Source organism: Sminthopsis crassicaudata, chromosome 6 (assembly GCF_048593235.1).
Source record: "Sminthopsis crassicaudata isolate SCR6 chromosome 6, ASM4859323v1, whole genome shotgun sequence".
Lineage (NCBI taxonomy): Eukaryota > Metazoa > Chordata > Mammalia > Dasyuromorphia > Dasyuridae > Sminthopsis > Sminthopsis crassicaudata.
The window spans coordinates 187,497,453-187,520,853 of NC_133622.1; the positions used below are offsets into that span (position 1 = coordinate 187,497,453).

At 36.1% G+C, this 23,401-nt stretch overlaps 1 protein-coding gene across 3 annotated transcripts in view; it reads right to left on the reverse strand.

Annotated features, from left to right (window-relative positions):
* Positions 1–23,401, reverse strand: part of SH3BP2 (SH3 domain binding protein 2) — a 102,290-nt gene that overhangs the window by 24,885 nt on the left and 54,004 nt on the right. Inside the window, exon 2 of one of the 3 annotated variants that reach the window (XM_074276342.1) lies at positions 21,798–21,857. The exons of 1 other annotated variant lie outside the window; for it this stretch is intronic. Coding sequence is in view for 1 of the 2 variants with exons in the window: in XM_074276340.1 (XP_074132441.1) it covers positions 8,347–8,426 (80 nt within the window). In the remaining variant the exon portion in view is untranslated. Of the gene's footprint in view, positions 1–8,346; positions 8,550–21,797; positions 21,858–23,401 lie in introns of those variants that run through there. One more of the 3 variants, XM_074276340.1, reaches the window with a different exon arrangement.

The following is a 23,401-nucleotide window of genomic DNA, read 5'->3' on the forward strand; positions in this document are numbered from 1 at the left end:
AGTAGGTACAACAGAGGAAACTAAAATAAGTGACAACGAACTTCCAGTCTCCACTCAGAGTTCTAAGTACTTAGCCATGCAGTTCCAAAACACTTGCATACTGCTGCCTTTACTGAATAAGATAAAATCGAAACTTCCTATTTCCACAAAACAATTCTGGCAGTTAAAAAACAGCATTTGGAAAATTTAATTTAATTCAGACCTTCCCAAATTCCACTTTGTCTCCAACTGGCCATCACAGAGTACCAGGATGCTGTGTGGGAGGCTGTTGCCACTCAGCTGAAAATTTAAACCTACCCACCCAATCCACTCCCCACCATCCCTAGCCACACAAACTCCATCAGATTACAGACCTGGCCGAGTTGAAATTCTAACTGTAAGGCTTCACCTAGATTAAGAGAGCTCAATTTGGCTTTGTGTGAAAGTTGACTCTCCCTATTGGCTGAGAAGACTCTAAAATAAGATTTTCACATGCAGTCCACCAAGCCACAGCTGCCCTATTTCCTGGGCGGCCTTCCCAGTTCTAGAACAGTCTTCAATGGGGCTTTGAGACCCTGGTATTCACATCTGGTGATAACTCAGCCCAAGTTCCATGTGGCAGCTAACAGCAGCAGCTGTTATTCTTAATCTGATTCTCATAAAAGGCAACTCTTTCTGAAAAAAGCCAGGATTAGTCACCAAGGAAGTGATCAGAAGACCCAATTCAACTCAATAGAAAACTGATAAGTACCTACCATTGTCCAAGGCCTGGTGTTCTACTTGGAGATACAAAATTGGGAAATAACACACTCCCTGCCCTCAAAGAAGAATGACCAGTACAGAAGATGATATAAGGTAGAGCGTGATCACTTTTTCCCAAAAAGGATAATCCAGACAAAGTTCCTTAAAAATTTTATGGAGGAGGAAGGTTGGGAAGGATTTTATGGAGGGACCTGAAAGGACAAAATAGTTTTCTACAGGAAGAGATGAGGAAAGAATGAGTTGCAAGCTCAGGGAATGGACTGTACAAATAGATTTGTTTATCTATCTATATGAAAATCTTCAGCAATAACTTGGCAGGTGGATTTCCAGGACAGGAAGGTTTACCTGAAAAAGCAACTTAAACTATTATAAATTAAGCTATCCTTGGACCCATGAATTTATGAGATTCAAGGAGGAAGATCTCTCACATCTAGGGCCAAAGTCAAGGAAACTTTATGAAGGGCAAAAAAGAAATATCAAAATTGGAAAACAGGTAGCAGTCTAATTTGGTTAGGTGCATATGAAATAAAGGAACAATGCTGGAAAAATAGAGTGAAACCAGATTATGGGGGAGGAGGAAACCTTTAAAACCATGATTAGGGATTCATATTTTATTTTACAAGCAAAGAAAGGACAGAGGGGTTCTGTGCAGGGAAGTGTCTTGGGAGGATAATTTTGGCAGCCATATAAATTGCCTAAAGAAGGGGTACATTGGTGAGAAGAAAAGTCCATCACCCTCCAAAATGAAACTGTTTATTAAGCATGTCCCTGGGCAAGAAGATCTAGCATGTCATCAGAGATGTCACTTCCTATAAATTTCTTGGAGCATTGGTCTGATGGGGGGAAAAAGGGGGAAGTGGCATGTAGCACGCCCCAAACATTCAGTATTGCAAAGTAGAGGGAGAAAAAAATAAAGCATGATGGAAATTCATTTTTTTTTAACACAACAACTTCATCATCTTGTAAATTCATCAGTGGAACTTCTCAAGCCAAAGTCTGACTTTGGGTACACTTAAAAGAAAAAAAAAAAAAAAAAAAAAAACCTACAAGATTCTGCCCTTGGTCCTGGCTGGCACTCAATTCAATTTTAATAATTATTTAACTGATGCCTTTTGATTACTCAATTGTAGGGAAGGTGGTAGCAGTAGCAGCACAGCAATAATTGGTTACATCTATAAAGAGATTTAAGGATCATTTTCACAGCTATGTAAATGATGAATTAGAGGAGAGATACAGGGTTAAACTCCATCACCACCAAAATTAAAATGTATCCATCAACCATGAACCACTACAAGATGTTGACCATCTACCCCAAATGAGATCTTCATCTTGAGTGATCCTCCCAATAAACCTGGGAGGTCAGAAATATTATAATCCTTATCTTATCAAATGGAAACTGAGGTTGGAAGGGGTTAAATGATTTGCCAAGGATCATACCCAGTAAGTGCTTGAGGCAGGATCTAAACTCAGAGTTTCTACCCCTACCCTTTACCCCCCACTTTGCCCTGGAAAGAAGTTGGGGAAAGTCCAGTTTCATTAGGGATAGAGAAGGACAGAATTACTCTTACTTTCTAAAGTTAAGGTACTGGATTCCTATTTCTCCCTACCTTTATCACATTTGTTTTTAAGAAGCAGAAAAAAAAAAAAAAAACAAACTTAAAGAAGCATAGACATATTAACATTTGAACAGGAAAAGATACCATATGATGGCACACCAGGCTTGCTAAGAGGTCTTTAAAATACAGTTCTCACATGTAGTCCACTGAGTCACAGCTGCTCTTCCTTCTCAAGCAGGCTGCCCAATTCTAGAACAGTCCTTAACAGAGTCCTTGGGCACTGGTACATGTACCTCTAATGATAATTCATCCCTAGTAAGTAGGAATTCTGGGAAGAGGGGTAGAAAGAGTGGGGACAAGAGTATTCAGGGAAGACTTTCTGGAGTAGGAAGTAGGGTTTCAATCTAGGAATGTTTAATTATTAGGGGGGCAGCTAGGTGGTGCAGTGGATAGAGCACCAGCCCTGAATTCAGTAGGACCCGAGTTCAAATCTGGTCTCCGACACTTAACACTTCCTAGCTGTGTGACCCTGGGCAAGTCACTTAACCCCAGCCTCAAAAAAAAAAAAAAAAAAAAATTCTTTATTAGGGTTTTTTGTGTGCTAAATGCTAAGAGAATCACAGAATTTGGAAAAGATTCAGGCCTAGTCTTCCTAAAACTTGCTATCTGGTAAGGGAATAAGAAACAGCCTGCAAATAAAAAGAAACCATTCCAAGGGATGAGCACAGCAAAGGGGACGCAGAATGCCAGGATGCTGTGGCTAGGGGCTGTCTTTGAGGAGTTAACTTACAGCTTTGCCAAGGAGAGAGAACAAAAACCCATATAACTACAATGTGAAGATATATATTAAATACATAGAAAATGGACACAATAAAGCACCAGCCAAGGTGGGGAGGGGGCAGGGAGGAAGCTTATATCCAAGCTCTGTCCTGAATTGACTATGGAGACTGGGTCCCATTTTCCTCATCTAAGGTGGGGCTCAAAAGATCACAACTTTAGAACTGAAAGACATCTTAGAAGTTACAGAATCCATCCCAACCCCCAGTATCATTTTAGAGATAAGGCAATTGAAGCATGGAAGTTCATTTACTTTAATTACATCATGAGAATACTATAAGGGGAAAAACGGGGAAATAATGCATGTGAATTATAGTGGACTATTCAATATAAGGACATATATCTATTGATCGATCTGTCTATCTATCTATATGAAAATCTTCAGCAATAACTTGGCAGGTGGATTTCCAGGACAGGAAGGTTTACCTGAAAAAGCAACTTAGACTATTATAAATTAAGCTATCCTTGGACCCATGAATTCATGAGATTCAAGGAGGAAAATCTCTCACAGAAACTGTGTGAAATACTGAATGAACATGTGTGTGTATGTGAACGTATATATGAATGAATGTGTGCATATGTGCATGAACACACATGCAAAACTGAAGTGAAGGGTTGGGAGGAACTGGGTAGGTCAGCTGGACAAAAGCTTTCTGCAGCTCTGTGGGAAATGCCATCCTACAGTTGACCACAGAATTTTCAGCTCAATTGCACCATGAGAAGGCAGGACATCTCTGGTCTTCACTGAAGGGGAAGCCACAATAGGAGTCCCTCCCCTTACCAAACTTCAGCTGGGGTGGGGAAACCAGCATTTTCTGAGTAAGAAGTTGGGGAAGCTCTGGTTTTACTGGGGGTTGAAAAGGAGAGAATTACTATGGCTTTCTAAAGAGTTCAGGTGGTAGCTTCATATCCCCCCTGCTTTGGTCACATCTGTTTTTTAGCCCCAGAAGAAACCTTAGCGATGTTTAAGGATTATTGCCACCTACAAAACCATAGGATATTCCTTCCTTGTCACTCTGGGAGCAAGGAGATAGCATCATGGTTAGCCAGTCAATTTCTTCTCCCCCACAGTCACTAAAGTGCAAATCCTCTGACCAAGTGATACTACCAGTAGGCTTATAATAAAGAGATCACAGAAAGCGGAAAAAGACCTGCACATACAAAAATATTTATAGCATCTCTTTTTGAAGTGGTAAAGAATTAGAGATACAGAGAGCACTTAACTGAGAAACGCATGGAGAAAAGAAAAGTCAGCAGGAAATCCAACTAGACAGAAGAGCTTAAAAAATAACATGTTAAATGTATTGCATAGCTGGAGATAGAAGCAAGTTATATGGGGGATGGAGTCCTTTTTTCCTGTTCTGCTTTTTACTGGGAAGTGCTCATTTTATTTGGTATTTAATATCAGAATAAAAAGTGAAAATTAAAAAAAAAAAAAGATATATCAAGTTAAGGTAGGCTATGAAATTTTAGAAAAGGAAGTATTCTTGGGAAGTGATTCTATACTACTTTCCCCTGACCGAACCAACAATCCCAAATATGGTTCTTTCTCTTTCCATATATGTGAACTTGAAATTATTATGTAAATCTGAGTTAATATTTATACAATTTTTCTTATTGGAAAACTTTTGGAATCTTATGGTAAAGGGTACCTAGACCAATCCAAACTGAGGTTGAGTCCTTTTGTTCCTTCCATCCTACCTATTCCCTGTAACCCACTTGTGCCTCCTACAAAGATTCTCAACAGAGTGTTCCATTTTAGTTAATATTCCTCCCAAAATGAAATGAAAGAGCTTACACCAAGACTTTGTATGACTGTCCTTGACTCCAGATTTGGCTCTAAAAACATTAAAGCTGACATGCTCCAATTCTGTGTTAGGGAAGTTAAAAGCCCTTCAAACCTGCAGAAAGCACATTAGGGCAGAAGATATGGTGGGCACCAATGGATCAGGAATCAGAAGACCAGGGTTCAAAGTCTCAGTTTCTCATTCTTAAAATGGAGATAGTGTGGATGCTAGCTAACTGAAATGGCAGTTGTAGAGAAAGTACTCTAGTAACCTCAGATCCCTATAGATATGGGAATTGCCATGACTAGAGACCTGTCCTCTCACAGTTGACTTGGATTATGGTAGCTGAAGGAGGAAAACTCTAGTGCTCTATAAAATTACTGCTAATCTAGACAAGTTTAGCTTCTTAGGTTTTAGCTGCCAAAAGTCCAGGGGGGGGTTTCCATAGAATCTAGATGTGAAGGAACATTAATTTCCACCACTTTCCTACCTGACAAGAGACCCTTTTGAGAGTGGTCCACATTGTAAAGGAAACATACTTTGGTTGCTAAGTGAGATTTCAGCTCCTGATTTCAGACTTAGAGATGGGGAAGTCTTTAAAGATCATCTAATTTGACTCTCCCATCCCATTTAACCAACAAGGAAAAGGAAGCTTAGAGGATAATTTGCCTAAATAAGTGGTAAGAAGACGTGTGATATGAACCTAGATTCTATGACTCCCAATGTGATATTCTATCCACAGCTCAACTTGCTTCTGATTTTTGGTGCACCACCTGCTCGTCTAAAAATTATGGTAAAAGGTACTTTTTTTTCAAGAAAGAGCCACCATAATAAGTCATTTGTGCATAAGGGGGTACGCCTATTAAAAATGAAAACCAGCTTCTCTGTCTGAGTCTGTTTCCTTATCTATAAAATGATCTTTAGGAATATATACCATTCTAACTCTGAAATTCCATGCTCTAAGGTCTCGTTCCATATTCTATGTTCCCTTCTAGCTTTGACTGACATTCTATGTTTTAAGGGTATCTTAACACTATTTTCCAGTCATGACCCTTTTTACCTGATAAATTTTTACACAACCCCAGGTATATAAATATATAAAATTGGTATACAAATAAAATATTTACTGATAATAAACTATAGTTTTGTGACCCCTACATTTTTATGAGGGTCGCAAACCACAGTTTAAGAAGTTTTGTTCTAACATGCCTTGAAGCTCTGACATTCTATGTTTCTGTCTCTTTTTTTTTATTAACTTTTAACAATTAAATTAAAGCTTTTATTTTCAAAACATATGCATAGATAATTTTTGATATTCATGTTTGTAAAACCTTGTTTTCCGATTTTTTTTTCCGTTTCTTTCCCCTCACCCCTTCCCCTAGATGGCAAGTAGTCCAATAAACATATGCAATTCTTCTATTATATTTATGTCTCGACATTGCAAGAAATCTAGTAAATAAAAAGTAAAAGGATAATTAAAAAACTTGTTAGTTTTACCTTCACTGTTTGTATATTCTTTGAGGGTAGGTGACCAAATAAAACACACACACACACACACACACACACACACACACACACACACACACACACACTTTTTTGTGTGCCGTACACAGCAATGAATCAGGAATGATTGAGTCTTCATTTAAGAAGTGCTGACTACTGGTTGGAGTAAGTGACATTAATTCAAATTCAAAGCTGAAAATAGTTAAACCAGTGGCTTAAATCTCTTGGATTTTTACAGGTTTGTAAGAAGAGCAAAACAGCACAGGTTCTACAGCAACAGATATACCCAAGGCAATTATTCATTGAAATAATTGTCTTTGATCCAAAGACACATTGGCCATTATGGGAACATAGTATTTTTCAAGCTTGGGTCTTCTATAGTGAGAAATGTACACACAGTCCATTGAATGATACCCTAACACTTATTTTGAACATCCCCAAAGTCTTCTTGATGTTTTGAGTTGTACCTAGCAGTTTACCATTAAAACATATTTTATTAACTCATTAGAGTTAATACACCAGATAGGGTTACTGCACCCAATTTATAGACACAAGGGCTCAGAAATGAACTGACTTTCCTAAGATCCTACAGTTAATAAATGATGATACTAAAGCTTGAATTCGAGACTCCTGATTTCATGCTTAATTTTATTTTTATTAGACTATAAGCAGATTAAGGGAAGAGATTATATTGTTTCACCTTTGCATTCCCAATGCTAAATACAATTTATTGTCCACTGAATTTAGTAAATAAAAAATTGATTTGGACTACATTACAATGTCTACAGCATGTCTGAATCTACAGCCTTATTCTTCAAACAGTACAGTTTGGTCCTAATTATTTTAGATAATGAACCTTTATGAAATTATTCTATTATTTGAATTGGAACCGGATATTCCTATTGGGCTAGAATCAAATACCATATTTTCATATAATTATACTTTTCATGTTTTACATGTAATTATATTTCACGCTATTGAAATATAATTATATGTACAATATGGTAATCGGTTCCATCCCAATGGAAATATCCAGTGCAAAATCAAATAATGGAACCCCTTCATGGGATTCATTATTCACAGAAACTGGGACACAGCTGTATTCCAGAGGAACTTTGTACAAGTTTCTTCTTCTCTTTGGGGTTCAGTTTCCTTATTTGGGAAATAAAAGGGTTGGATGAAATAACTGCTAAGTTTTCTTATCACTCAAATATTCTATAATCCCATTTCAAATTCCTAATAATTAATTCTATCTATGTTTCAGGAAGTAGTGAGCTTTTCCATCACTGGAAATCTTCAAGTGGACAGTAGATGAATATTCATTGTTGGGAATGCCATTGAAGAGAGTTACTCCTCAGATAACTGGACTAGAATAACAGATCTTTTTTAACCCCAAAACTGATTTTGGCCCGCTACTAACCATCAGAATGTGGGGCTTAGTAATTTCATCTCTCTAAGCCTCAGTTGGTCATGGTAACGCACTACTCATCTCACAAGTTCACAGGGAAGAAAGTACTTGATAAAATTCAAAGTACTATGAAATAAAAGTATCACCTCATCATGCTCATCACTCTTGTAAAGTCCAATTAGGATGGGAAAAGACCCCTGCATTTCTGATTTCTCAACTGTGCTCTCCTATCACACAGTTACATAAAGGAGCACATTGTACTGGAGTAGAAGATGAGAGAGAATTCTGACTGCTTTGTTCAACTTGTGAGAAGCTGAGCAAGTCAATTTCCCTGGCCTCCAATGTCCTTGTCTTTAAAATGTGGAGTTTGGATGAGGCAATTTCTAAACTTCTTCCAACTTGAAATTCTATGAGTCCTTTCACTATAAAGATACATTTTAAAGCAAATGCTATTACAAGGGATAGAAGGAGAAAGGGCAAAAACAGAAAAAGATCTTGTTCCCAAGATACTAACCTGAAAGTATTTATTCTACACATGGTTTTCCTGTTGTAAGTTTCACCAAATGAGTATTTTCTTTGGACCGATGTCTCCATCAATCTCTCACAGTCTGGGAGAAGAGACACATGACAGCATCGCTGCTTCTGCCATGTATTTGCCAGGCCCACATGACACGCAGGCTCTGTTCTGCTTCTCCTCAAAGGCTCCCCCAGCTAGGTTTTGATCAAGTTGAGCTGTTGAGCAGTGACTAGTTTCCTTTACTTTCTGTCGGACTTCCTGTTGCTCAAGGGGTATAGGGGAAAGGGGGCGGGGAGGGCCACTGGACAGCCTCTAGAAAATCCCCACATTTCCTGACTTCTCTCAGGCCATGCAAGGAATCTGAAACTTGAGAGAGTGCTGGCAGCTCATTTCTAGTTAAGTGAAAAAATCCAAACAGCTTTTGACACTTATTTCAGTGGGGGAATAGGGAAGAAGAGGGGAGCTAGGGTCAGAGGAAAAAGGCTGAGAGGAAAGAGAGATTATATACAGCTTTATGATAAATTTAATGATAAAATCATGGTTGGAAACACTTGTGGTCAAAGTTACAACCAAATGTTTCCCATTCTCATATTGTTTAAATATCAACCAGCTAGCCTTGCCATATTCAAATTCCCAAAAGTGTATGGGAAGGGTAAATTGGCTAGCCCTGTGCAGAAATGGACAGTCACTCCTTCCTAGTTCCCAAACAGTAAAGCTTTAGGTGGTTTCCCCACCACCACCATCACCAAACCACTATACATGAAAAAAAAAATTGCCTGTCCATTTATCAATGTAATCTCCGTGTTGAGTTTCAACAATTTCCTAAGCTAATACCCATCAACAAGGCATTCAAAATACTTCATAATCTATCTCCTACCTTTCCATTCTTCTCACACCATCCTCCTCCCTCTAACTTCTTCAATCTAATGACATCAGCAACTTTGCTGGTTCTCAAACAAGTTGTACTCTATGTCTGGAATTCTCTCTTTGTTTATTCCCATCTCTTAGCTTCCCTAGTTTCTATCAAGCCCCAGAGAAAGAAAGGGAGAAGGAGGAAGAGAGGGAAATATGGAGACAGATGTAGATTAAAGCATAGTATTTGCACTTTTATTTGTTCACTTTTTTGTTCTCATGGTTTTTTTTCCCCTTTTTGATGTGATTTTTCTTGTACAACATGGACAAATTTGGACATATGTTAAAAGTATTGCACAAGTTCAACCTTTATCAAATCAGTTGCTCTTTTGGGAAAGGGGATAATAAAGGGGGAGGGAAAAATTTTGGAACACAAAGTTTTACAAAAATAAATGTTGAAAACTATCTTTACATGTATTTGGGTAAAAAAAATTCTATTGAGAAAAAAAGTCTTTTCCATTCACAGTTGGCGTCATCCTTCCCTTTCACTAATTACCTCCACTTTACCCCGTGTATGTTTTGTTTATACATAGTTATTTGCATGTCATTTCCCTATTAGATCATGAGCTCCATGAAGCTCCATGTTTCTTGCTTTTCTACTTCTAGTGCTTGGCACAATGCTACTTAATGAATGCTTGTTGACTGACAATAATAAAACAAATTTTTAAAAGTTCTGCTAGAGTTTGTTCAGGAGAGACAACTTGATTAGAATAAAATCATGGAAATGGACAGTCCCTTTAGAGTATCTCTCTACAATGCCTTTGACAAGTCCTGCTAGAACACTTTTAGTAACAAAAAGGTCAGTCCCTAATAAGGCAGTTAGTTTCTCTGACATCTTTGATTGTTAGGAATGTTGTATAAATATTAGCCACAATCTTCCTTCTTAAAAATTATACTCATTGCTCCTGAGTAACAATCACTCATGTTCCTTTTTTTTTTTTTTGGGGGGGGGTAGAAAGTAGGGGAGTATTGAGGTTAACTGACATGCCCAGAGTTACACAGTTAGTTATCATTCTGACAGCAGGGCCAATATTCTATCCACTATACCATCTAGCTACCCCTCATTGACAGTTCTATTGCACTCAAAGGTTTATCAAGTACTTTCTTTATACCAATCCTGTAATGTAGAAAGTGTAAATATTGTCATTCCCATTTTATATAGACACTAAGTCTCAGACAGGTTAAAAGATGCACCCCAGGGTACTTGCAGGATAGGAATGTAAATACAGCTTTCCCAACTCTAAATGTTGGGGGTTTCTCTGTCACACTAAGTTGAACAGAATAAACCTTCCTATTTCACTTGAGGTTCATTCAGGTAGATATTTGAAGAAAGTTATCTTTTTGTTTTCAGATACTTGTTCTTCTTTATACTTGAGCTAATCAATCATTCAGCCTCTAGACCCTGTGCTTTCATTACAAATATTACATTATATACTTAGCCACCAGGTTTCTCTTAGTGCTCCCACCCAATGAGCAGAAAAATGAGTAGTAAATTAAAATGAAATGAAATAAAACACAACATAATCAACAAAAAGCCCAATAACCCAGCGACTAAATAAAGGGTGAGATTTTTCCAGCAATCCAAGTTGAAGTATCAATGGATAAGGCAGAAGTCTTAATGGAATAGTGAATTCAATAATAAATCTATTAAAGAAATTAGAGGAGAGTAACACAGTTAAAAAAAAAATGCCCCAAGATGAAGTGAAACAACTGTAAACTGTGGTCAAAGATATAAAAATAGCTGTGGGAGCAGCAAATAATGATCTACAAAATCAAAAATCAATTCTTAAGAACAAAAAAATAAAATTGAATAATCATCTCAGGAAAATAGAACTTATCAAAAGCAACTAATGAATACCTGAAGGAAAATATCAGACTTAGGAGATAAAGCAAAAAATATAAACATTAGTTTCTGAAAAAACAAAACAAAACAAAACAAAAAAAAAAAACAAAACAAAACCTAATAATCCAAGTAAAGATTATTTTTTACAATAGACTGGATCAGGCAATTCTAATGCAGTAGAAAGAATCCTAAATCTGGATTCAGAGGACCTGTGTTGAAATTTTAGCTCTGTCCTTTATTCATGATGTCACCATAGGAATAACATAACCTTTCTCTGGGTTTCAAAGACTCCTTCCAACGATAAATCTGTAAATCTATGTAGACAGAATATATAGGTTCCTAGTAAGGTGACATTGATTCTAGCTTTGATTCTTTAAGTTAGTTGTAAAACTAAAGCATTATAAAGACAAAGGAAAAATTATTTAATCGTAAGGAAAGGAAGTCATTTAAAGAAATAATCATAGAAATAACATTGGGCTTAAAAAAAAAAAAAACAAAACATCAGTAAACAAATATCAAAGTTAAACAAAAATATTTTTTAAAAGTGCTTGTGAAAATAGGAGTAGAATCCAAAATCACATGCCCTGAAAATAGAACTGTATTGTTTGAAAACAGAATCAATTTACAAGCATTTATTGAATACTTACTAGCTGCCAGGCACTGGGCTAAGTCTTGGGTACACAAAAAAGGCAAAAAACCAAACATACAAACAAAAAACTACAACTCATCAATATACTTATATCCCAACAAAAATAATATGCTTTTAAGTTAAAATTCTTACTTTTAAGCTAAAATTTAATATGTGGGAATAAAAGAATGTTATATAATATTATCTAATCATAATATAAATAAATTAGAATATGTTATTAAAATCAACACTAAAAGATAAAGAACACTAAAAATCTGTATCTGTCAGTTTAAAAGGCATTCACCATAGATAATGAATGATGGAAATAGATTTGAGAGTGGGGAAAGAGAAAGGAATCAGCATTGCCAAAGACAAAACTTCTTTAAACTCAAAAAAGAAGGATTCATATGCTTTAAGAAAGCATATGAATCAGCAATTAAAAATAAAAATGCTTATGCAGTGTCCATTATTCACATATTTTTATTATATCCATAAAATGATATTTTAATAACTTACTGTGGTAAATAGGTGATTCCCCAAGTCCGAAAGACTATGCTAGAGGAAAAAAAGTTTGGGCTGGCAGATATTATTATGCTTTAAAAGCTCATAGTATCTGCTTTCCATGAACTAGCTATTAAAAAAAAAAAAAAAAAAGAAGAAGAAGCTCAACACCTGTAGGTTGGCCACAGTAAGTTATGAAAAATAAAAATACCAAGTGACCACAGTCCTGTAGAGCTCACTTCCACTTCAGCAATGACTGCTAGAAGAGGCAATAGGACATAATGCACAGAGAAAGAGCCTTAGAATCAGGAAGTTCAAATACTATCTCCAATATTAAAGATGAACTGGGTTGACGCATCTACACCTGCCTGTTAGACTTCTTAAACTATATGTCCATAGACATCTTAAATTCAATATGTTCAAAAATGAAATTATTAATTTCTCCTTGAAACCATCCTCTCCGACCTCCAACTTTTCCTGTTACTAAAAAGGGCAACATCATCCTAACAGTACCTTCAATTTGCAGATGAGGTGTTATGCTCCATTTCCCATTATCCCTTCCTGATTCCTGTCTAATTTGTTACCAAGGCTTGTTGATTTCAGGTCTGCTCTTCAATTTATCCCTTTTTTTCCTTTAACAGTTAATATCGCCTAATATCTGGACTGTTGCGATAGCATATTGGTGGGTCTGTCTGCCTCAAGTCTCTCTTCACTCCAATTCATTCTCCATTCAAAGCCACCAAAATGATGTTCCTAAAGCATTCCTTTCCTCAATTAAATCTATTAACTCTAAGATCAAACACAAAATATTCTGTGGAGCATTCAAAGCCCTTCATAATTTAGTCTACTACTACTTTTCCAATCTTCTTACACCTTACTTTTCAACACATGCTCTTTGATTCAGTGACATTGGCCACAAATAAGATACTCCATTTCTAAGGTCTGGATATTTTTGTCGGCTATTCACTGTCCCTGGAATGATCTTTTTCCTCAACTATGACTCTGGACATCTTTGGCTTCTTTTAAATCCCAATTAAAATCTCATCCTGTCTGCTTCTATCATGAGATAACATGCTTGGCAAACCTTAAAGTGCTTTGTAAATGCTAATTGCTACTATGATCAAATTCATAAAGGTTACCAAAAAAAAAAAATGTTGGAGCGGCTATAGAAAGACACGTCTGCTAAATAATAGCTAGTGGTCCAAGTACTATGGAAAATGAGCAATCTACAAGAATAGCTCTAAATTGTTCATAATATTTGACCCAGAAATCATTTACTGGTATATTTCAAACAGGTTAACGACAAGATGGGAACCTACCATTCAGTCAATAAGTATTTATTAAGTACTTTTCATGTGTCAGTCATTGAACTGGTAAGTGTTGGAGATACAAAAAGTCTCTGCCTTCAAGGAGTTTTACATTCTAGGGAGGAAGATTATGTGCATATAACTAGGTATACACAAGATTCATACACTTAGCAGCATTATTTGTAATTACCCCCAAAAAACAAACAAACAAAAAAAAAATCAAAAATCTACTTGAAAAGAAAAAAAAACATAGCTGAACACTTTATGGTTCATGATTGTGATAGAACATTATTATGCCATGAAAAATTCAATGAAGAAGAGCAATACACAGTAAAAAGGTTTAACCTATACTGGATTACTTACTGTCTAGAGGAGGGGACGTATGAGGAGAGAGGGAGAAAAATTTGGAACATAAAGTTTTGCAAAGATGAATGTTGAAAACTATCATCTTTGCATGTGTTTTGAAAAATAAAAATTATTAAAAAAATAAAATGCACACCCTTATTTTGTTTTCTGTTTTTCTGTTAATATTATTTTTTACTAATAATCTAGTAAATTATGAAAGACCTAGGTGTCACATGTAGTAATATCATTCTAAGGGCTAGTTTTGTTTAATTGTTCTTTCAGCATTTTGTATATCTATGTGTGAAAGGGTTAAATGGGGGTGGAGTGGGGAGAAGAGCTAGACAAATCCTAAGAAGTATTTATAGTATCCAAATAAGTCAATAAAAACTTTATTTAAAAATAATAGAAATAAGGTATTTTCCCAGGGAAAAAGGGAAGTTGAGATGTTTGTGCAAGATCTTGGGATGAGTCAATCACCCTCCAAAAACTTCCCAAAATGAAGATGAAAATGAAGCAGAGATGAAACAAAAAAATCCCACTTCCTTTTATGACAAGAATTTTTTAAAAGCACCAGAGAGAATCTTAGAAAAAAAAAAAGCAAAACATCATTTTGGATTATTAGATAGCTCTAGGTCTATTTTCTTGCCCTATAGTCCCAATTCCAAAATGGGATAGGAATCAAATGAAATTCAATTTAATTTTGTAGAAAAAAAGAACATTAGAAAGGACTTTACCACAGAACATTAGAATGGGAGGGGGCTTAAAAATCACCTGTTCTAGTGTTCTTTTCCAAAGGAGGGAACTGAATGAGCCCAGGGAGGGGAAGCGCTTTTCCAAGATCATATAATTTCTATTAAAATATTTAAGCTTATATCTAGTTAGTTATATGGTAATTTAAATACTACTTTAAAAAATCAATGTCAATACTCTTTCTATCAAGGTTGAACACATATCTCTCCACACTATAGTTGACTTGTCTTTTTGGAAGATTCAGACTGCAGTCAAAAAGATTCATCACTTGGTAAGTCAACCCATAGGCCAGTCTTTGAATCAGACAGTCCATTTCTGATGGAATTAACTTGAAAAGAACCTTAATAACACTAAGAAACAAACACCCAAATCCTATTTTCCCTTATAACTTTGAAATTCCCAGGGATTTTAGATTTGCACAGTATCTTGAGAGAATTATTAGTAAGACTAATTAATAATACTATTTAGACTAGTCATTGTATGAAGCAATAATAGTATTATCATTATTGTTTCTACCAAGATAAACAGTTTTACTAGCAATTACAGTACTAATAAAAACAGGTTATTGTCTGGATTTATAATAGATCCTGATTCTTTACCTGACTAGGGAGGAGGAAGATAAAGATGATTACACTGCCCCAAAGCAAAGATTCTGCTCAATGAGTTACTAATCAGAATCACTTTTATCAAGTTCTGGAGCCTTGGAGTTCCTAGGAATGCTAGATACTTGAAACTATGTTTCTCTTTTCCTGTGAGTGAATGAATGAATGAATAAATGAAAAAGTGTTTGTTATGTATTTACTATGTGCTGAACAATGTGATCTGGGCTAAAGGATACAACAGAAGAAAAGAGACATTCTTTCCTCCCCAGGAATTCACTTCCAATTAGAGAAGACAATATTAAAGAATTGAATTCCAGATAGTGGGGCAAGTCTCAGGTGTTCTTAGGTTCTTGATTCATGCAAAAATTGGATTTAAGTGAGGCAGAGGTGCACAAAGTCATCAGCCTTACTCCCTCTTCCAGAGTCATCATGATCCAGAGGCAGGACAGAGTCAAGATGACTGGTGATGATTTGAAATGCAGTGGATGTCTAACCAAGCTCACTCTAAGCACTCCACAGCATCTCCTTCCCCTGCCTTCACAGCCATTGGAACAAATTGTTCTCATCCACCCATTCTACTAGGAGAAGTCTTCATATGCTTAGACACCTCCCTAATTCACTGTAGGGTTTGAGACCCTTTGGTAACCCTCAACCTAGTTTAGCCTGTCTGCTGAAATGATTTACCAGGGTGTTGCTGCTGTGAAACTACAACTTCTTGCAGTGATAGGTGAGAATTTGGTAAATCAAATGGACATCAAAGGTAGAAAGCAATCCTGTGATGATGGGCTCAGCAACCCAGAGATGCTGTCTTCCCCAAACACATCTTATACCCCATTCTTAGGGTATAGTCCAGATGGAAGTTCCATAGGTCTTTAGGGTACACAGGTCTCATAACAATGTCCAAGGGTCTATAGGGAACAGTATCAGGTAGCTGATAAAGCTCTAGGGTTCAATTCACTCCATTAAAATAGTACTCCCTCAATTACCAATGATCAGGAATACCATTAGGATGTAATGCAATGATGTATATCAAGCCTTGCTAGTTTTCTGTCTCAATGAAAGGCTTGTAGATAGCTGGTAACTCTAATCTATATGCAAAGGGTATGAAGAGTATGTCCCTATTCTTGCCCACTGCAGATCTAGTCGGGCCAGGCCGGGAAAGGGGCAAAGGGAAGCCTCTGTTGGCAGCTCTTCCCATCAATGATCCTACTGAGCTTTTCCTCCACTCTGGTTCCCCACACTTCCTCTTTACTGACTTCAGTGACTAACTCTTGCAGCCAATTTCCTCTTGTCATTTCACTTACACTTGGTTTCTTTTCAGCATAATGAAGAATTGGAAAAGATCAAAGAATCACAGAGTTAGAGACAGAAGGGAAATGAGATATCATCTAGATTAATCCATGAATTTTTCTGTTCAGAAGTTAGTGACTTGCCCAAAGTTACACAGGAAGAAGGTAACAATCAACCAATGCATAAACATTTCTTACTATGTTTCAGGCAATGTGCTGAACACTAGAAATACAAATGAAATAAAAATACTTCCTGCCCTTAAGGAGCTTACATTCTAATGGGGAGATAAAATAATAATAATAATTAGCAACAAATAATTAACATCTATAGAGTCCTTTAAGATCTGTAAAACATTCTACAAATATTATCTCATTTTATTCTTACTTAGGGGATAGGTACATTATTATCATTTCCATTTTACAGTCTGTAACTAAGATAAACCAAAGTTAAATGACTTAACCAAGGTTTACAAAGCTAATAAGTGTCTGAGGATAAATTTGAATTCAGGTCTTTCTAACTCTTAGCCCAGCTCTCTATTCACTGTGCCACCTAGTGGCCTATACATAAATAGGTGTATATAACCTGTTCATAGTTATATACAAGATACATTGAGTGTAGGTAAAAGGTAACCTTTGAAAATAACCCACTAGTTGCTGAGGGAAGGGAAGGGGTATGGATGGTTGAGAATATCCTCCTGTAGAAGGTATTAGATCTAAGAATATTCTGAGACAGAGGTGAAGAGAAAAAACAACATTCTAGGAACAGAGATGGAAAACACAAGTATGAGGACCAGTAATGGAGTTCTGGGCACATGAGTAAGGTTAGAAAGAAGGAATATGGCCATGTGGGGAAAAACTTTAAATAATAATAGAAGATTTTTTATTTTATTGATTACTAGGGGTAACAGGAAATCACTAGATTTATTGGGTGAAATGGGATTAAGGGGAAAAAGGTGACTTGGCCGTGCTTTAGAAAATTCACTTCTACCCAATTTAATCTACTTATTTAGTGCTATTCCAATTAAATTACAAAAAAAAAAAAAAAAAAAAAAAAAAAAAAAAAATTTACAGACTTAGAAAAAAATAACAAAATTCATTTGGAAGAACAAGTGGTCAAAAATATCAAAGGAATTAATGAAAAAAAATGTAAAGGAAGGAGGTCTACCAGTATCAGATTTTACTCTGTATTAAAAAGTGGTAACTAACAAAACTATCTGATACTAGCTAAGGAAAAGAATTGTGGATCAATGAAAAAGAGTAAATATACAATACATAATGTTAATTATTGTAATAACTTAGTGTTTGATAAACGTAAAGATTTTAAGATTTAGGGATCAGAATTTACTGTTTGGTAAAAAATTATTGGGAAAGCTGGAGAGCAGTCTGACAGAAAGTAGGTTAGATCAATATTTTACACCATTTACCAAGATAAGGTCAAAATGTATACATGACTGAGACATAAAAGGAGACACTATAAGTAAATTGGAAAAGCATGGAACATATTACCTATCAGATTTATCAGCAGGAAGAGAATTTATGAATAAACAAGAAATAGAGAACACTATGAGATATATAATGAATAATTTTGATTACATTAAATTTAAAAACTTTTGTACAAATAAAGCCAATATATCCGAGATTAAAAGGAAAGTAGAAAACTGGAGGAAAATATTTAGATTTTCTCAGTAGATTGTTTCTCAAGTAAAAATTTGAGAACATATTCCCAATAAATATATTGGAGCATTGGAATATGAGTTATTCTCCAATTGATAAATGTTTAAAAGTTATGAACAGGTAAGTTTTGGAGGTAGAAATAAAAACTATACATAGTCACGAAAAAATGTTCCCTAAATCATTATTGTTTAGCATTTGAGATAACATCTCACACTTTACATGTGGAAAAATTAGGACACCAATACATTGTTGATGGAACTGTGAACTAATCCATCCATTTTGGAAAGCAATCTGGAATTATGCCCAAACAATTTAAAGCTGTGTATTGACTCAGCAATACCAGTATTAAGTCTATTTCCCAAGATGAACAGGGAAAAAGGAAAAGAACCTATATGTTCTAAAATATTTGTAAGAGCTCTCTTTATGGTGGCAAGGAACTAGAAACTGAGGGGATGCCCATCAATTGGGGAATGACAGAATAAGTTGTCATATATGATTATGATGGAGTTCCATGGTGCCATAAGAAATGATGAGCAGGTTGATTTTAAGAAAACATGGGAACACATTAAATAATGAACAGAACCAAAAGAATATTGCATACAGTAATAGAAATATCATTAGAAGAGTAAATGTGAATGACTAGACTATTCTGAGTTATATGAATATTCAAATCAACTACAAAGGACCTATGAAGGAAGATGCTATCCAACTCCAGAGAAAGAATATATATATATATATATATATATATATATATATATATATATATATGAATATGGAACTATATATTATTTAATTTCATACACATGTATGTGCATATATGTGTGTATGTTTGAAGTCATTTAATGCAGGGTTGGGAGGGAAGCAGGGAAATGGTTTAGAACTCAATGTAATCTCCCCCCAAAAAAATCCAAATTAAAGAAAAGAAAGAAAAAAATCACTGGTTTGTAGTACTTGAGGCAAGAAAAACTATTAGGAGGCTATTGCTGTAGTCTAAGAGAGGTAATATAGGTCTACACTTGGGTGGTGGCTGTGAATCCAGAGAAAGGGAAAGAGAAGAGAATTGTTGGAGTATCAAAAATCAATTTGGCAATTGATGGCTATGTGAGGTGAAAGTGAGGAATCAATAACACTGAGGCTGCAAATCTTGGTAACTAGAAATATAATGGTACCTTCAATGATAAGGAAGCAGGGAAGAGAGATAAGTTTGAGGGGAAAAGATAATGAGTTCTTGTTTTGGACATGTTGACTTTGAGATGTCTATAGAAAAACCTGTCAAATGATCCAATAGGTAGTAGGTGTTCCAGGACTAGGGCTTGGGACAGAGACTAGCCCTGGATGATATTGATCTAAGAATTATTTACACCAAATTAGCAAATTAATACCCCTGGGAGTTGATGTGATCACCAACTGAGAGAACAAAGAGAGAAAGAGAAGATGGCCAAGGAAGAGCTTTGAGAAATGCCAATAACTATTGGGCTGATATGAATAAATATCCAGCAAAAAAAAAAAAAAAAAAAAAAAAAACTGAAAAGAAATGGTCTGACCAGTAAATATTAAGTGTCTGAAGTCACATTTGAACATTTGAACTGACTCCAGTGCTCTATCTCTTGTGCCATCTAGCTGCCTCAGCACTGATAAGTTTGAAGAAGCAATTTCAACTGAGTGAAGAATTTGGGGCTTTGCCATATGCTCTTCTACTGATTTCTGGGCTTTCCCACAGACCCTGAAATTAAACTGGTTTTTATTATTCTCTCCTCCAGTTAAAATGTGAACTTCTTGAGAACAGGGATTGAGTCATTTTCTTTCCTACTTGTGTCTCGTATTTAACAAGGCACATGGGAAATATTTAATAAAGTTTCCTTCAGTTATTCATGGAAAGGGCAGTTATGTGATGCAGTGGTTCTGGAGTAAGGAGGACCAGAGTTCAAATACATCCTCAAATACTTGACACTAGCTATGTGACCTGGGCAAATCACTTAACCCCAAATGCCTCACTCACTCAAACAAAAAATTATTCATGGAAGCCAAATTGCAAGGAGTGAGAGATGGGAACAAGAGAAAAGAAAGAGGAAACAGTGAGTATTAAGAGCTTTTTCAAGAAGTTTGGTTGTGAGAGAGGAGACACAGGATGAGAGTTTGCAGGAATTTTCAAAGGGAAAACATTTTTAAGATGAAGAAACAACAAGCTAAAAGGAAGGAAACAGCTGATACGAAGAGATTCAAAAATTCAAGAGGAAAAGAGTGGAGAAAGCAGGAGAGATAAAGAGAGAAATAGACAGACATACACAGAGGGAAGGAGGGAAGGAGGAAGGGGAAGGGAGGGAAGGAGGAAGGGGGAAGGGAGGAGAGAGAGAAGGGAGGAGAGAGATGCATGAAGAAATTCAAGTTGCTGAAGAGTGACTCCAAAACACCATTCTCCACTGTCCAGTGTACACAGTAACAGTCCCTTCTTGCTCTGTGATTATTCCACGTTCTAAAGTCTCTTCCAACTGTAACATTATTTTAAGTTCTACCATTCCTACTAACTGCAATATTCAATGTCTATATGTTCTAAGGTTCATGCTAGCTGTCACTTTCATGTTTTATGTTTCTAACCCCTCAGAGATCCAGCCTACTTCCCAGAGGAAGATATTTCTAGCCTCTCTCCAATCAGTGGTAAGGGCAGCTGGGAGAGGAGAGGGGAAAAAAGGGAAACAAATGGGAATGGTGGTAATAGAATCTTGAGACCTCAATTTTTTTTCAATGGGCATATTTTGGGAGAGAAGATGGAATATTTAAATGTCTCACCATATATTAGACAGAATACTAAATCTGAACTCAGAAAGACTTGATTTCAAATTGAGACTCAGACCCTTAGTAGTTTGTATGACTGGACAAATCACATTACTACTGCAGCCTCAGTTTCTTTATTTGTAAAATGGGAATGATCCAATGTTAGCTAAAGGTAAGGAACCATGGATTTTCTAAAATGTATCAATAATAATTCATAAGCCCACCTTAAATTGGAGGCTTTTACATTTCTAAGCACCTTCCCTGAAGATGGACTGGTAAAATGCTTTTGGAATACTTTATTATACTGAAGGACAAAGATGGTGACACTGAAGAATATAAGAAAGACCAATGGATTTGGAGTCTCAGAACTTGGATTGGAATCCCAGCTTTGATACTTACTATTTGTGTGAGCATATAGGCAAATCACTTTCCCTCTTTGGGCTTCCATTCCAGGATGTAAGATGAGAGAGTTTAACAGGATAACTGAAATCCTATGCTTACAGAACAGGTCATGCTGGGAGGCACAGTCTCTTTCACTGAAGGGCTGATTTGCAATGAAATGCTATGATGGAAGATACCCTGGATCTGGGTTAGGAAAGAATCTTCCTGTAGACCTTGCAGAAGCTCATTCTTTTAGCAAGAATACTGTAGCAATGTTATATTTCTACAAATGATAGACCACCAAAATCTCAGAAGAACTAAAATGTCAATTAAAAGTTAGTAGGAAAATGAAATATAGGTCTTAAGGGGGTTGTACCGTGGTAAAAACAGCATCTTAGATCATTTCAAGTGAAAATTCTATGTAAAAGGTGAGAAGGAACTTACCCAGCAAATTAATTTCAGCAAACTTGAATTAAGGTGATGCATTAATCAGTAATCTTGTCTCTAAAAGGAAAAAAGAGGGGGGGAAATGGCATTTACTTTGGGGCGAAAAGAGACCTCCTCCCCAAACTTCATTTGGTATCAAACCCATTTCAAGGATAGGAAGAGAAAATCCAGATTCCATGCAGTCCTAGGGAATGAGAGGGTAAAGAATCCAACTCCAAATCTGGCATGGCTCTTTAGCATGGAGAAAGGTGTTTCCTTGGTACTTCTAGCCATCTGCACTTGCAAAATGCTACTCCAAAGTACAATAAAGCTCACAGAACAAAGTCAGGAAACAGAAGGCATTGACATACCATGTCACCATTCCATCTTTTTTTTTTTTTTCCAAATTGTATTTTAGTTTTCCAAATACATGCAAAGAGAGTATTCAACATTTATCTTTGCAAAACCTTGTGTTAAAATTTTTTATTTCTCCCTTTCTCCCTCCTTACTCTCTCCCCAAGACAGCAAGCAATCTGATATACATTAAATATGTGCAATTCTTCTAAGCATATTTCCATATTCATTATGCTGCACACAAAAAATCAGATTAAAGGGAAAAAGACACAAGAAAGAAGGAAAAAAGAAGCAAACAAAAACAATAACAAAAAGTTGAAAATACTCTATAGTTCTGGCTCTGGAAGATCCCATCTTAAAAAAAAAAAAAGATGTTTTTTGGGGGTGGCAATCAGGATTAAATGATTTATCCAGGATCATGCAGCTAGTAATTGTCTGAGGTCAAATTTGAACTCAGATCCTCCTAACTCTAGGGCCAATGCTCCATCCACTGCAACTGCCCCCTAATATCCTATCCTTAAAGCAGGGATTTTTAATTTTTTTGAGTCATGGACCTCTTTCATAGTCTGGTGAAGCCCTTGGAACCCTTCTGAGAACAATCTTTTAAATTTTTTTATGATAGAAGTCATGAGATTATAAATTAAGTTGAAATAGAGTTACCAAATTAAGACAACTCTGAGATACCACTATACCTGGCTAAAATGACAGAAAAAGATAATGAGAAATGTTGGAGGAGATATGGGAAAACTGGGACACCAATACATTGTTGGTGAAGTTGTGAATTGATCCAACCATCCTGGATGTCCCAAGGTCTATCAAACTGTGCATACCTTTGATCCAGCAATGCCTCTAATGGGCTTATATCTTAAAGGAAACATAAAGGAAGGAAAAAGACCTCTATGTGCAAAAATGTTTATAGCAGCCACTTTTGTATGGCAAGAAACTGGAAACTGAGTATCTACTCATCATCAGCTAGGAAATGGCTGAATAAGTTATGGTATATGAATATAATGGAATATTATTGTTCTGTAAGGAATAATGAGCAGGATGATTTCAGAAAGGCCTGGAGAGACTTACATGAACTGATGCTGAATGAAGTGAGTAGAATCAGAATACTATACACAACAACAGCAAGATTATATGATGACAGTTGTGGCTCTTTTCAACTGTAAGGTGATTTAGATCAGTTCCAGTGGTCTTGTGATGAAAAGCACCATCTGCACCCAGACAGAAGACTATGGGAACTGAGTGTGGATTATAACATAGTA